This window comes from Syngnathoides biaculeatus, chromosome 1 (genome assembly GCF_019802595.1).
Source record: "Syngnathoides biaculeatus isolate LvHL_M chromosome 1, ASM1980259v1, whole genome shotgun sequence".
NCBI classification, from domain to species: Eukaryota; Metazoa; Chordata; class Actinopteri; order Syngnathiformes; family Syngnathidae; genus Syngnathoides; species Syngnathoides biaculeatus.
In genome coordinates, this window is record NC_084640.1 from 4545714 (window position 1) to 4561249 (window position 15536).

A 15536-nucleotide genomic window follows, 5' to 3' on the forward strand; every position below is an offset into this window, starting at 1 on the left:
GCGACTTCGTATGATCTTCATGTCCCATTCGTGTGCTCCGGTATCCCTGATTGAACCTGTGTGTACCGACCTTCGTCCGTTCTCCGACCAACCTTGTAAGCCTAACTCCTTTGATACTTCTGCGTGCGTTGATTGTTCCCCGGTGCGCCGACTCCTGCCTGTCCGACGTCCCAACTACCGCTGCTGCGCCGGACTACCTGCTCGATCACCTACCTCTGCATATAATAAACGTGTCTCTTCTTGAACTACCTTGCATCTTCCGAGTTCCTCCATTTGGGTCCTACTCTCGTTTCCGATGGGACGTGACAGCAATATAATCTTTATTTCATTTGGATTATGTTTTGGGATTTCCGTTCATTTCAATGGAAAACGATGACTTGAGATCCAAGAGTTTTGAGCGTAACCAGGGAGTGTGTTCCGAGGTGGTTTTTAAAAAAAAAAAAAAAAAAAAAAATTGGCTGGATTTACGCTCCATGACTCAAGAGAATATTTAGATTTTTTTTTTTTTTTTTTTCAGTTTCTCAAGTGCCGCATTTAGACGTCGCCCCATAGTACCGTGAAGACACAAAAAAAGACAGGACTGTCAGGACGCTTTCCCCAAAGTTTCCACCAAATCTGGAAAGCCGCCAGTTGCTGGCCCAACACGGCCGCAGGTTGGATCAGGTCTGATGCTGCGGGAAGAAATAGAACTTGTCTTAGAGTGGCCACAGGTCGTTTAGTTCGCTGCTGTCAAATGTGTCACAAAAAAAGCATTTGTTTTCGTGAGTAAATCTATTTTTATCCAGTTGGCATTTGCATCGCAAGTTTGAGGAAACACACACAAAATAGAATGAATAAAATACACTTGTGAAAACATTCATTGAGAGATAAAAGAATAACGAAGCAATTGATGAAAAAATACAGGTTTATTTTGAAAATATTAAATAAATTTATAGTCTAGTACGGCCACGGTTGGCAGCTTCCTCAGCCTCCAGTGCCTCAAAGGTTCATGAATAAGGCCGAGGTCAGGTCCATATCGGCCCCCCATCCAGGTTCCAATTGGAGGCTTCGATCTCTGTGTCTCCCGCAACAAAGTCTGGGGGACACTGAGCGCAAAATATTAGGAACACCTCTGCAATCAACTTACTGGAAGTGCATCTTGATACGTGTAAGAAATTTTCATTGATTAGGACATTTTTAAAAAGTCAGAAGGCAAAGCGATGTAATTTTTACAACGAAAATGAAATACTATTTCGCTGAGATACACATATGTTATTTTTATAAAGAAAGCATTTCAGCGAAATGTAGTACTCTGAGTAGATTTACAGGTACTCAAATATACTATAGTTACTGTTTGGATGATTTATGATCAGATGATTTTGGCTCCGCTGTATCACACGTAAATGACTCTGGGACTCACGTAGTTGTCTCTGCATTTCCAGTCCGGGTACGTGTTGGCATGGATCCAGCTGAGCCAATCAGATTCAATTAAATATTTATGCTGCTTGACTGGTGACAGTGGCTTCCACTGTGGACATCATTGAAGTGTCAGCGCAGAATCACAAAATGACAACAGACAAGCTCCGATGAGGATGTGTTTGTGGTAAATACATTCACCATCTGACCCAGGATCCTGTTGACAGTGGCGTTGTCTTGCCTTTACGGAGCAGCCTTGATAAGAGGTCGCTGTTAAATATTGTGAAGGTGTTGGGGGGCTTCTTTATATTAGGCGATTAGGTGATTTTTTGTTTTTGTCCTAACACATAAAACAAAGGATCAGTATGTCACGTCTGTGTGCATATTTGGTTTACTGTGACCATCCTAAAATATGCCAATCAGCCAATCACGGCAAACACTCTGGATGACGTCAGTCGTTAGACCGAGCAGCGATCGCTAAGCTACCACACTAGCTAACTATTGGCAAGGTGACATTTTGTCCTGTACCGCCTGAGAAAAATAATAAAAAAAGGCCTTGTTTCCCTCTGAGACCATTACAATACAGTGACTCTTATCGCAGGGAATTAAGATGTGGCTGCTATATTAAATATTTTTAAATCACTTTTTGGCTAAAAAAAATGCCTTTTTTTATTTTCCTAGGGGTGTAAGGAACAAAATGTCGGCAGGCTGTCAGCTGGGGGTTGGTTAGCTAATTGGTTATTTTAGCCATCGCTACTTGTCTGTGTGATGACTGACGTCAACAAGAGTCTTCGCTGCAATTGGCGATTGACATATTATAGGACAGTCCCAGTAATCGTAATAAAAATATGAATCAAGGAAAACGCCTTGACCATTCCAAGTGCAGATGAAGACGAAGATGGACAACCAAGTTTGGCAGATGAGTAGGCAGATGATTAGCCCTAACTTGGGCCAGACGTTCATCAACCAACAGCAGGTAGGCAGACAATGCTTTCATTGCTCTAAAATGGTTAATTCATACACTCAAGTGACCGTTATTTTTTAGAGTGGGGGTTTGATCTGATTGCACAATCCCGTTATAACGTTTCTTATTCCGCCGTTGAAGGATTACAGTCACTCGTTACAACTAAATACAGTAGTCACTTTTTTCCCCCAGGTCAGCACCCCGATGGCGCCCATCAGCCCACCTTCCTCAGTGATGTAACACACACACACACACAGGTGACTCCAACTTGTTCGTGTCATATATTAATGTCTTGGCGCACTTCCTGATTTACGATAGGGGAGACATTCTACAAACTGGTGGCTGAGGCTGTCATTTCTCCTCTAATTGAGTGTCAGGTCCCATCGGAGCAAGAGTAGGACCCAAATGCAGGACTCGGAAGATGCAAGGTAGTTCAAGGAGACACGTTTATTATATGCAGAGGTAGGGGATCGAGCAGGCAGTCCGGTGCAGCAGCGGTAGTTGGGACGTCGGGCGAAGAGAGCAGGTGAGCGGGCAGGAAGGAGTCGGTACACAGGAGAACAATCACAGCAGGCAGAAGTAACGAAGGAGTCAGGCTTACAAGGTTGGTCGGAGAACGGACGAAGGTCGGTACACACACGTTCAATCAGGGATACCGGAGCACACGAATGGGACATGAAGATCAACGAACTGGCGTCGGCCAGTTGTCATCGCAGTCATATAAATCCACAGCATAATCAGGCTGCATGAGGCGCAGGTGTGCACCTCCCAATCAGCGCACCCGCGCGGGCACCCGCACAGCTCGTGCTGGAGCGGCAGGATCATGACAGTACCCCCCCCCCCTCAAAGGCACGGCTCCCAGACGTGCCTAAACGAAAAAACAGACAATAATTAACACAGGCAGGGGTGGGCGGAAGGGGTGTCCGGAGGAGGGCACGTCCCCCCCCCCCCCCTCGAACCAGGCCACCAAAACACAAGGCGTCCGGGTGTACAGGTCAGGAGGACGACCCGGACGCCAAGGACCAGGGTCCCCAAGGGGCGATTCGGGCGGACAACCTCTGTGAGGAACCAAACGGCGAAGCAGGAACCAGAACAAGGCAGGCCACTGCTCCGGACGAGAACCTCCCACGCCGTGGTTGCAAGACGACCAGGGATTAGTCGCCACCGAGGCTTGGTCAGTAGGCAGCCGTGGATTTGTCACCAACGAGGCCAGGTCATGAAGTGGCTGGGAGCAATCTGGAGCGAATAAGATGATGGAGAGAAGGACCAGAGCCATGACCACCATCCCGAAGTCTCTCCAGCTCCAAGGTGGCTCCACGGAACTGTCGCCACCTCCTGGACAGGAACGTGAGAAGGCGGAGGCAGCATCAGCAACTCCACCCCCTCCTGGGCGGGAACGTGAGGCGGCTGGGGAACTGTCGCCGCCTCCTGGACAGGAACGTGAGAAGGCAGCGTCAGTGTCACCGTCGCCACCTCCCGGACGGGAACGTATGGGCGTGCCCGTCGACCACAGAGCAGGAACGGGGAGCGACCGCGGGCCGGTCCCCGACAGAGCAGGATCGGGGAGCGACCGCGGGCCGGTCGCCGACAGAGCACGATGGGGAGCGACCGCGGGCCGGTCGCCACTGGTACTCCAGAGCACAGACGAAAAGCGGCTGTGGAGATGTCGTTACCTCCTGGACAGCAACGTTAGGCGGCATTGGGTCGGTCCCCACTGCCACGTGAGCTTGCAGTGCATCCGTTGAAACAGCAACGTGGGCGTGGCGCGGTGGCGAATCCGTTTCCAGGGCAACGTGAACGAGAGTCGGCAGAGAGTCAGTCGAAACTGACACATGGGCGTGTCTCAGGAGCGGGTCAGTTCCAACTGCCACGTGAACTCTGCTCGGAACAGCCAAAACCTCGACGTGGGAATGGCGAGGAGGCGCGTCAGTTTCCACAGCTACGTGCGCTTGGCGAGGTGGCGAGTCCGTACCCACTGCGACGTGCACTTGACGAGGGGGCGGGTCGGTTTCCACGGCAACGTGAACGAGAGTAGGCAGAGAGTCAGTCGAAACTGACACGTGGGCGTGTCTCGGGACCGGGTCAGTTCCAACTGCCACGTGAACCTGCATCAGCAGCGAGTCCGTCGCCGTTGCGACGTCAGCGTAGCTCAGCTGGTTCGCCAATCCTTGCCGGACCTGGGCCGTGAGAGCCGCCAATTCCGTGCTCTGCCGCTCTATCTCCGCCCGCATTTCGCGGCAGAACGCCTCGTGATTTGGCAACTCCTCCTCCCTCTGGGCTGGAAGCTTCACCACCAGCTGCGGGTCCGCCGGTTTCGCCGTTGCCGGCGAGGAGTGGGAGGATGATGTCTTCGTTGCCGCGCAGCGGGAGGCACCGGGGAGCGCCGGATCGGACAGGCTTGGTCCTCCGGCAGACGGTCTACCTTGCGTCGGTCCCGGCGACGCCGGGTCTTTCCTGCTGGGTCCTGTGATGGCCAGTTCGTTCTGTCAGGTCCCATCGGAGCGAGAGTAGGACCCAAATGCAGGACTCGGAAGATGCAAGGTAGTTCAAGGAGACACGTTTATTATATGCAGAGGTAGGCGATCGAGCAGGCAGTCCGGTGCAGCAGCGGTAGTTGGGACGTCGGGCGAAGAGAGCAGGTGAGCGGACAGGCAGGAGTCGGTACACAGGAGAACAATCAAAGCAGGCAGACGTAATGAAGGAGTCAGGCTTACAAGGTTGGTCGGAGAACGGACGAAGGTCGGTACACACAGGTTCAATCAGGGATACTGGAGCACACGAACGGGACATGAAGATCAACGAACTGGCGTCGGCCAGTTGTCATCGCGGTCATATAAATCCACAGCATAATCAGGCTGCATGAGGTGCAGGTGTGCACCTCCCAATCAGCGCACCTGCGCGAGCACCCGCACAACTCGTGCTGGAGCGGCAGGATCATGACATTGAGTGCCGATTTCAAAGTAAGTACTGTATTCTCTGTAAATCATCTTTCGTGGCCCATGCACACAGACGTGACGTAGCAAGCACCAGTTTTTATACAAGGAAGGTGCCACAAAGCCTTTAATGGTATTTGTGAAAGTACAGCAACCTCTTGTGAAGACTGTTGCAGCAGGGCAAGACAGCGCCACTGTCAGCAAGGTCCTGGGTCAGATGGTGAGTGCGTTTGCCACCAACACCTCTGTAATGTTTGTGTTTTAAGGACTTCAGACTCAGAAAGACATTACCCGCTTCTTTTATTGTTATGTAACCACCCAATGCTGGCTGTATATTTTCTCGACACTAAAACCAATTCTCTATACGTCCAGTAGATGACAGAGTTACACATCAAAATGTCATGTCATGATCGTTAAATTGTGCTTTTATTATTTTTTTCAATAACTCAACAATGTAGTGCAATCACACAAACATTAAAAGTTTCACATCAGCATTAAACATAAAAGAATATTGGTCAAACAAAATATCACAAGTTAATTTCAAAATACATCTTCTCTCTGAAGAAACACATCTTCAGAACAAAAGAAAGACAGCAACACGAATCAGTCACAGTCATAGTCCTACAAGTAAGATGGAGGGCATCTGCTACAATGTGCTGGATAGCTTGCTGCTTGTGGTGTGGAATGGTTTGGTGTTGAAGTGTTGCTTGAAGAGGCATTATTAGGCTCATGATTACCACCATCCAAGATCCATTGTGATGTGTAGAAGATCCGGAACCACTTTCTTGATGAATGATGAATTCCTAACTTTGGAGTGTCCTTGTCTGGAAGCTGTCACCATAGGGTATAGAAGTAAATTAGTGCCACCAGGATTTGAATTTGAAATGCCACGGAAAACAGGATTTGAATTTCAAATGTAAAGTGATCACATTTTCAATAGTTGTTACAATTCGCTGTCTGAAATTCAACCGGCTACAATTCACTGTCTTAAATTCAACTGGCTACAATTTACGGAAGTATATTAGTGCCACCAGGATTTGAATTTGAAATGCCACAGAAAACAGGATTTGAATTTGAAATGTAAAGTGATCACATTTTCAACAGTTGTTTTTCATTGTTTAATTTCAATGTTAAAAATTGAACTAGCTACAATTCACTGTCTGAAATTCAACCGGCAACAATTCGCTGTCTGAAATTCAACTGGCTATAATTCGCTGTCTAAAATTAACCGTCTGTGCCACCAGGCTGTGTTACTTCAGGTCAGAACCAAACAGCCAGCCAATCCAGTTCCGCTTTCTTAGTATGTGACGTCATGTGACTAAGAAAGTGTAACTGCGATTGGCTGGGTGTTTGGTTCTGACCTGAAGTAACCCTGCCTGGTGGCACAGACGGTGAATTATAGACAGCGAATTGTAGCCAGTTGAATTTCAAATCCTGTTTTCTGTGGCATTCCAAATTAAAATCTCGGTGGCACTAATATACTTCCATACAGTGCTGGCTGGATATTTTCTCAACTCCAAAACCAATTCTCTGTATGTGCAGTAGATGGCAGAGCTACACATCAAAACGTCATGTCATGATCGTTACAACTTCCTCGTAGTTTGTGTGCTGTCATTTTGCGATTGCGAGATGACACATTGATGATGTCCACAGTGGATGTCGCTGTCACCGGCCAAGCAGCATAAATATTTCGTTGAATACCATAAATATTTAATTGAATCTGAGCGGCTCAGCCGTATCCATGCCGCCATGTACCTGGACTGGAACTGCAGAGACAACTACGTGAGTCCCAGAGTCATTTACTTGTGATACATCGGAGCAACCGGAATCAACAATGACACAAATTATTATTATTATTATTATTTTGTTCTTGTTTAGGGCAAAAAGCCAAAGAGAAAGTGGGGCAGTCCAGCTACCAGGCAAATTCATCTGAGCGAAAATCCTCTGATTGTAAATCATCTTTGTGGTAAGTACAGTATATCTGAGTACCTGTTTTTAGTTCCAATACAGTGGAAAAAAAATATTTGAACACCCTGCTATATTACAACTTCTCCCACTTAGAAATCATGAAGGGGTCTGAAATTTTCATTGTATGCGTATGTCCACTGTGAGAGAGATAATCTAAAAAGAAAAATCCAGAAATCACAACATGATTTTTTCATGATTTATTTGTGTAGCTGCAAATAAATATTTGAACATCTGTCAATCAGCTAGAATTCTGACCCTCAAAGACCCGTTAGTCTGCCTTTAAAGGTCCACCTCCACTCCATGTATTATCCTGAATAAAATGGACCTGTGTGAGGTCGTGAGCTGCACAAAGACACCTGTCCAACCCATACAATCAGTAAAACTCAAACTTGTAACATTGCTAAGACCAAAGAGCTGTCCGAAGACACCAGAGACAAAAATTGTCCAACTCCACACGGCTAGAAAGGGCCACGGAGAAATTTCCAAGCAGCTTGGTGAAAAAAGGTCCACTGCTGGAGCAATCATTAGAAAATGAAAGAAGCTAAAGATGACGGTTTAATCTCAATTGGAGTGGAGCCCCATGGAAGATATCACCTCGTGAAGTCTCAATGAACCTTAAAAAGGTGAGGAATCAGCTCAGGACTACACAACAGGACTTGGTCAATAACCTGAAAAGAGCTGGGACCACCGTTTCCAAGGTAACTGTTGGTAATATACAAAGATGTCATGGTTTAAAATCATGGATGGCACGGAAGGTTCCCCTGCTTAAACCAGCACATGTCAAGGCCCGTCTTAAGTTTGCCAATGACCATTTGGATGAGACAGAGGAGTCATGGGAGAAAGTTTTGTGGTCAGATGAGACCAAAATGGAACTTTTCGGTCACAATTCCACTCACCGTGTTTAGAGGAAGACGAATGATGAGTTCCATTCCAAGAACACCATAATTACTATGAAGCATGGGGGTGATAGCATCATGCTTTGGGGGTGTTTTTCTGCACATGGGACAGGATGACTGCACTGTATTAAGGAGAGGATGACCGCAGCCATGTATTGTGAGATTTTGGGGAACAACCTCTTTCCCTCAGTCAGAGCATTGAAGATGGGTCTTGGCAGGGTCTTTCAACATGACAATGACCTGAAGCACACAGCCAGGACAACCAAGGAGTGGCTTCGTAAGAAGCATATCAAGGTTTTGGTGTGGCATAGCCAATCTTCAGACCTAATCCTCGTAGAAAATCTTTGGAGGGAGCTGAAACTCTGTGATTCCCAGTGACAGCCCAGAAACCTATTTGAGCTAGAGAAGATCTGTGTGGAGGAGTGGGCCAAAATCCCTCCTGCAGTGTGTGCAAACCTGGTGAACAACTACAGGAAATGTTTGACCTCTGTAATTGCAAACAAAGGCTTCTGTACCAAATATTAACATTGTTTTTCTAAAGAGTTCAAACACTTATTTGCAGCTGTATTACACAAAGAAATTGTTAAAAAATTATACATTGTGATTTCTGGATTTTTCTTTTTAGGTTATCTCTCACAGTGGACATGCACCTATGATGAAAATTTCAGACCCGTCCATGATTTCTAAGTGGGAGAACTTGCTATATAGCAGGGTGTTCAAATACTCATTTTCTTCACTGTAAATCTATCCAGAGTACTACGTAATGCCAAAATGCTTTCTTTAAAAAAATAACATTTTGGTGTATCTCAGCAAAAGTATTTTATTTTGGTTGTTGAAATTATAACACCCATTGTTTAACTCCTGTTCAGTCACTCAGGACAAGGTGCTCCCTTTCACAGCCCCATATTAACACGTCAGCACGTCAACAAGCTAATATGCCAAGATGCTTAAATGCCGTGAGAACAATATACAAAAAGAAAAGAAATACACATTAAATTCATAATACACAATAAATGACAAAACACCATAAACGATAAATACACCTCATTGACCTTCTGACCAAACAGAGTTAACTTATTCTTCTTGCTTTTCTTGCTATTCTTTGTAACTATTATTGAATCCTTGTCGCCATTCTAACTCTAGCGCGGTTTAGAGGAAGTGCCCCAAAATAAACGTCCAAAGCTTGGAAACGTTTGGGCTTCTTCAATCTCAATTGACCCCTCCGTACAGGGCACTTAACCACACCTCCTGAAGTTCCGTCACCCTACGTGTGCTAACCTCAGACAAACAATTAACAAAAATGGCGGCACAGGAAGAAAAGACTAGAGCGAAATTGTCCGATTTACCAGCTGATTTCTCACTCGCAATCTTAGCGAATAGTGAAATATCGTTGAAAAGCAGACAGCAGGGCTTCAAGTATTTCAGCGAGGGGTATTTCAATGGCATTTACATGCATATCGACGGAGAAACCATTGATATTAGCGCGAGATCTTTCCGGAGTCAGAGGAAAACCAAGAAGCCACATAATATAATATATTATTACCCAAAGACGAATTCGTCATTGACAATTTCCTATTTTCGTGTTACATATCACACTTGTGTGCAGAATCTGTATGTGTATCTGTATAGCTGTTTGTGAACTACCGTATGAAGGAAAAGAAGGCGAGGCTTGATTTACGAGTTGTTTCTCTCGTTTTGTTTGTGTAACGTCACGCGCTCCCCTCAATAATTATACTTGAATTAGTGCCGAACCTACGTAAGTCCCGACCGAGTACGACAATCACTACTTTAGTGTCCTCAAACATCCTTCCTTCAGTCTTGGTGTCTCGGTGCACGTCGAAAGCTTTAAGGACTCGCTAGTCCGGTTTAGCTTAGCTCGGTAGCCGCTGAACAGAGACACGTTTGTGCAGTCAGATCATCGCAAAATATCGCTCAACACAGATCAAGTATGTCAATCATTCATACGTAGCTATGTTATGCAAGCGAAGAACTGCTAATTCATTTATATGAGACATGTATTGAAAATCAAATACAGGGCATACCTTCGTGCAAACATAGTCCGGTTTAGCGTAGCTCGGTAGCGGGCAACAAAGAGACACGTTTGTGCAGTCAGATCATCGCTAAACATCGCTCAACACAGATCTAGTGTGTCAATCATTCACACGTAGCTATGTTATGCAAGCGAAGAACTGCTAATTCATTTATATGAGACATGTATTGAAAATCAAATATAGGGCTTACCTTCGTGTAAACATATCTGTTCCGGTTGATTTTAGATGGATTCAGTTGATCATACGATCTTCCACAAAGTTTGATCCATCAAAGACATTTTTCATACTCGGTCTTCTGTTCCTGTTGATTTTAGATGGATTCAGTTGATCATGCTGTCTTCCACAAAGTTTGATCCATCGAAGACATTTTTCGTACTGGGTCTTTGGTTTTGGAAAAGGTACGAATTGAACTCCACCAACTAGCCTTTCAGGATACCTGTTGTCACTATTACAAAGTCCGTGACTACACCTCTTAACCATATCTATTGTTAAAGAACCCAAATACGCGACAAAACGCTAACAAAAGCTATACTGGACCGTCCAACGTTGTCTGAGGGAACGGCGGACGCCCAAAAGGGGCGTGGTTTATGCAGATCTCTGGCTTCTGATTGGTCAGCGACGCGGATGACGCAATTTCTACGGAGGGGTCAATTGCCTTTCTGTTCCATCTGGCTGCTAATCAGTCAGGAAGTTTAGCCAATATCCTTTGATTTTCACCACAGTCATTCAGTATTTCAAGTCCTTTAATCTCACACATTGCTGCTTCACAACCCCGAAGAAAGTCAGAGAACTTTTTTAGCGCAACACTATCCTTAGGTCCTATCTTTGACCATGATGTGAGTTTTTCTCAAAAGGCTTTAGCAATTATGAATGAGCTTCCATATTGTTCTTATTAAACGTTCCATGTTGAATGATAAGATGCATCAGTACCAATCAGAAAATAACTCTCAATAGCTTTTTTTGCAGGTCCACCAACATATTTGCTAGGTAGTAGACCTTTCATTCACTGGAATGTTCTTCCTGCCGATCAGAGTTTCACACAACATTTTCCAGTCCTTGTACCTTAGAGGGTCTCCATTGAACACTGAAGGCTTTGCTACAGGCAGACGGCTCACATTGATTGCTTATGCAATTGCACTGGCGAGTGATGCAGCGCTGTGCTCTTTATGGACAGAAGGCTGCTCCCTTGAAGCATTTTGGTTGAATACATTAGGTTGAACATGTGAACTAATTTGTGGTCTAAGATGCACTGTAAGATCTCTTAATTTAGATGCAGGTTTCTTGTGCTCAGGTTCATGAAGCAATTCTGATATTTTTTTTTATCTGAGTCTACCTTGTGTATAGACTTACAGTCTAGCCCTCACTGCATTCATGTTCTTGACTATCTAAATACTGTCTTTGCATTTGCTTATCGTCTAGAGTTTCTGGCCTAGCAGCATTTCAGCTTCTTGAAGAGCAAGTTTTTCATTTTCAAGCATTTCAAGCTCTTGTTTCTTATGTTCCATTTCTTGTAAACCATGCAAAGTGGCTTGAGTTCTAGCAAACTCTGCTGCAGCTTCTTGTATCTTTACAGAATACAGACATGAATGTCCTAGATTTAAGATCAAACTTACTGCTGTCCTACTTCCCTTTGAGTTCATATTTGATCCTTGGGAAGCTGCAGATAAGAATATTGAATCAGTCTCAACCCAGTCTGCTTGATCAGAAGATTCTTTATCTGTCTTTCCGCTCAGATCCTATTGCAAGATCCTTTTGGTGAGAGCATCACATGTGTCTACTCGACGAGTGTCTTATGTTGGCGAAGTGTTTCATATGCTTTTTTCACATCTGATGAAGCATTGCGGATTTTAGTCCTTTGGTCTTGCAGTATCTAGTTGGGGAGGGATCTGTCGTGTGCTTTTTTAGCGTCCGTCACAAGTGACTTCCACTTCTTATTGGCAGTTGTGAAACTTTTCAAAAGCCTTCTTGAATTACTATCTTGGAGTTCTTTGTCGTCTTCAGTAAGTGTTCTGGCTCTCTGACTTCTTAGTTCCTCTTGAGCAGCAGCTTGTTTTTCAATGGCAATTTCATTCTTATCTAATAATTTTGCATTTAAATTAGTATTATTTGGATCTTGATTTGACTGGTGTACTTCTAGATTTTCAGCATTATCAGGACAGGAAGCCATATTTATTTGGTTAACTGGCTTTAGCCTAAAGGTTACTTCTTAGTATATCTCTCAAAATCCAAATGGTAATTGCTAATAATCAACCCCTTTAACCTTTAGTTGAACCAACAAATTTTAGATTGTCTAAATATGTCTGAAAAAAAAAAATTGTTGGAGCACAAATGAACTTGTTTTCACTTGCAATGAATTACTCCAACTTTTTACCTTAGCAGCATGAGAAAATAACCTTTCCCTAAATAATAACAAATATGATGAAATCAGAAACAGCTTACTTGTTATTATGTACACACAACCAGGAAACTTCACTCTTCAGCACTTATAAAGACCCTTATAAACAGATAAGTAAACCTTCTGAACATTCAACTCGTTTAAATGTTTACTTGATGCTAGCTCAACCACACGATGCTCTTGGACTCTGCTTGCTGTTTGCTTATTTTACTAGTGTGAGTGCAGTCTTTATTGGTTGTTGCTTTGATGCGACGTAACTTGCTTGCAGCTCCGTCGACTGGCAGGCGCACATGTCGTTATTCGTCTTACGTCGGGCGGGTTGAGGCAGGCGCACACATCGTCCTCACTTTGGGAAGGTTGAGGCAGGCGCACACGTCGTCCTCATGTTGGGAAGGTTGGGGCAGGTGCACACGTTGGCTGCACGTCGGGAAAGTTGAGGCAGGTGCACGTCATCTTACATCGGGCGGGTTGAGGCAAGCGGACTCTTCGTCCTTTCACCTTACGTCGAGGAGGCTGAGTTCTTACTTCGGGCAGGTTGAATATTTACTTAAGGTCAATTAGTTCTTACCAATGTTCCCTCTAATTTTTTATGTGTATGAGCAAACACACTAAGGCCGTGAGCGCTCCTTTTGACCACTCTGAGCACCATCAGAAAAATGCACTGTGGTCAGAGCAGTGTCATCCATTGAAGTTACATGGCTCATTAAAAGGTTCAGATTCCATTCCCATCAGAACATTTTTCTGAACAATTTTGTGATTTTGGAAACTTATACTGAAAATGTCAACAAACAAAAAAAAAAATGCATTACAGTACAAATACATACCAAGTCAACTATTCACTATCAATTTGAAACGTCGCTTTCAACTTTGTTTAATATTTTTTAACCCACAATGATATCCATGTCTGTTTTTCTTGGTGTAAAACTGAATTATTGCTTGCAGAATATCTTTGGCAATGCATGTTGCAAGCAGAATGATGCTCCCAAACAGTTTTAGGGTTAAGGTTATGTTGTCTCCTATATTTAAAATACAGAATTAGCTTTTTGGGCAATGTATCGTCTGTGCTTTCATCCTCAATCAGTCTGTGCCAAGGTGGAATTTAACATTATACACTATCTCATTCTGTACATTCTACTTTGGTTTCAGACCAGACCTTTCTTACTCCAAAAAAGAAAATCCCGTCCAGTTTCATCACTTTTTTTTTCAATTATTAACATACATTTTGTAATTATGAGTGTACCCTTTTAAAATGGAGGGGGGCAGTGTCAGGTAAACGAGAAAGTAGCGTGTGTGGCCGTGTGGCCGAGCAGCATCTCTTTGAGAGAGGCAGTGTGCTGCCGTGTTTAAAAAAAAAAAAAAAGACGTCACCCTGGAGTTAACGGCGCTGGATATGTTTTCCTCTTTGCTGAGTGTGCGACAAGTGCGCAAATGTGCAGTTGCGCAGCTTAGAAGGAACATTGATTCTTACTGTAACTCCCGTTCAGTCACTCAGGACAAGGTGCTCCCTTTCACAGGCTTTTATTAACACATCAGCACATCAACAAGCTAATACGCCAAGATGCTTAGATACTGTAAGAACAATATACAAAAAGAAAAAAAATCATATTGCACAAACAAATGACAAAATACCATCAACAATAAACACACCTCATTGACCTTCTGACCAAACTGAGTTAATTTATTCTTGCTTCTCTTGCTATTTTTTCTAACTACCCTTGAATCCTTGCCGCCGTTGTCACTCTAGCGTGGTGTAGAGGAAGCGTACCCAAATAAACGTCCTGAGACCAACAATGGTGGACAAAATCCCGCTTATAAACAATTAGATACATGAAATAAAAAATTTTTTTGCCCTCAACAACATAAATTTCCCTGTAATCTAATTCACTCTTTAATTCAAATAAATCTATAAACAATTAAATCTATAAACAATTAAATTAACTTCAGCTGCACGTTGCCTTCTGACTTTTCAAAATTTCCTAATAAATGAAAATCTCTTACATATATAAAGATGCACTTACAGTATGTTGATTGCAGGCTGTTCCTAATATTTTGCCCTTTTCTTATTTACCACTAAATGGGGTCAGCACAATATTAGCAACATCTATCAGTATGATGCTGTGCACTGTTACACAGCATTATATGATCACAGGCCAGAAGTGTCGGTCAAGGAAAGCATTCTTCAATGCTAAGTCAATTGGAGACGGCACGAAAATGTCTTATAGCATGACGCCCAGAGTTTTGTCCGATACCGTAAAACATTTAGAAGGTGTTATCGAAGGTACGTGGAAAAATGAGAGTCACTTGGCATAGAGGACCCATATTTAATGCCGAAGTCGATGTTTTTGCCGATAAGAAAGTGGACTTTTAATTCGCTTCTGTCACGAACGGGGCACGAGGGCGGACCCAAATGCACGACTCCAGAGACACGCAGATGGTGCAGAGGAAACCTTTATTCAGTCCAAGGTCAGTGTTCAGGTAGGCAGTCCAAACCAGGCAGAAGTAATAGTACGGCAGGCTTACGAAGGTGGTCAGTGGACAGGCGTGTGTTCGGTACACGGAGACCAGAAGTCAGGCAAACAGGAGTGCGGGAACGAGGCATCAAGGACGACGATGTAGTGAAGGACAAGTCGTCCACCAAGTCCTATACATACTGGGAGGCATCAGCTGGAACAAGGTGCAGGTGTGCTCTGACTAATTGGCTGGCCACGCCCAGCCTGGGCAGGAAGCCAGGAGCATGACAGCTTCTGCTTGTCTTGGACAACTGGAAATACACATGTATCTGGTAAATTGGCGAGATTTATACAGAAAAGTTTGAAAGCGTATAAAGGTCTGGACGCATACAAATATTTCGTTGCTGCATCTGTTCTCAATCACAAATAAATCCCACATAATGATGGACCCACTTAGATGTTTTCAATACAAATGCCAATATTT

At 44.2% G+C, this 15536-nt stretch overlaps 1 protein-coding gene across 1 annotated transcript in view; it reads left to right on the forward strand.

Moving 5' to 3' along the window:
• Positions 1-5237: 5237 nt before the first annotated feature.
• LOC133509966 (transcription factor 7-like 1-A) overlaps positions 5238-15536 on the forward strand; it is a 30924-nt gene continuing 20625 nt past the window's right edge. The window contains exons 1-4 of the mRNA XM_061837607.1: positions 5238-5319; positions 5444-5512; positions 6946-7074; positions 7171-7258. Of these exons, the coding sequence (XP_061693591.1) occupies positions 5296-5319; positions 5444-5512; positions 6946-7074; positions 7171-7258 (310 nt within the window). The 5' untranslated portion in view covers positions 5238-5295. The remainder of the gene's footprint in view (positions 5320-5443; positions 5513-6945; positions 7075-7170; positions 7259-15536) is intronic.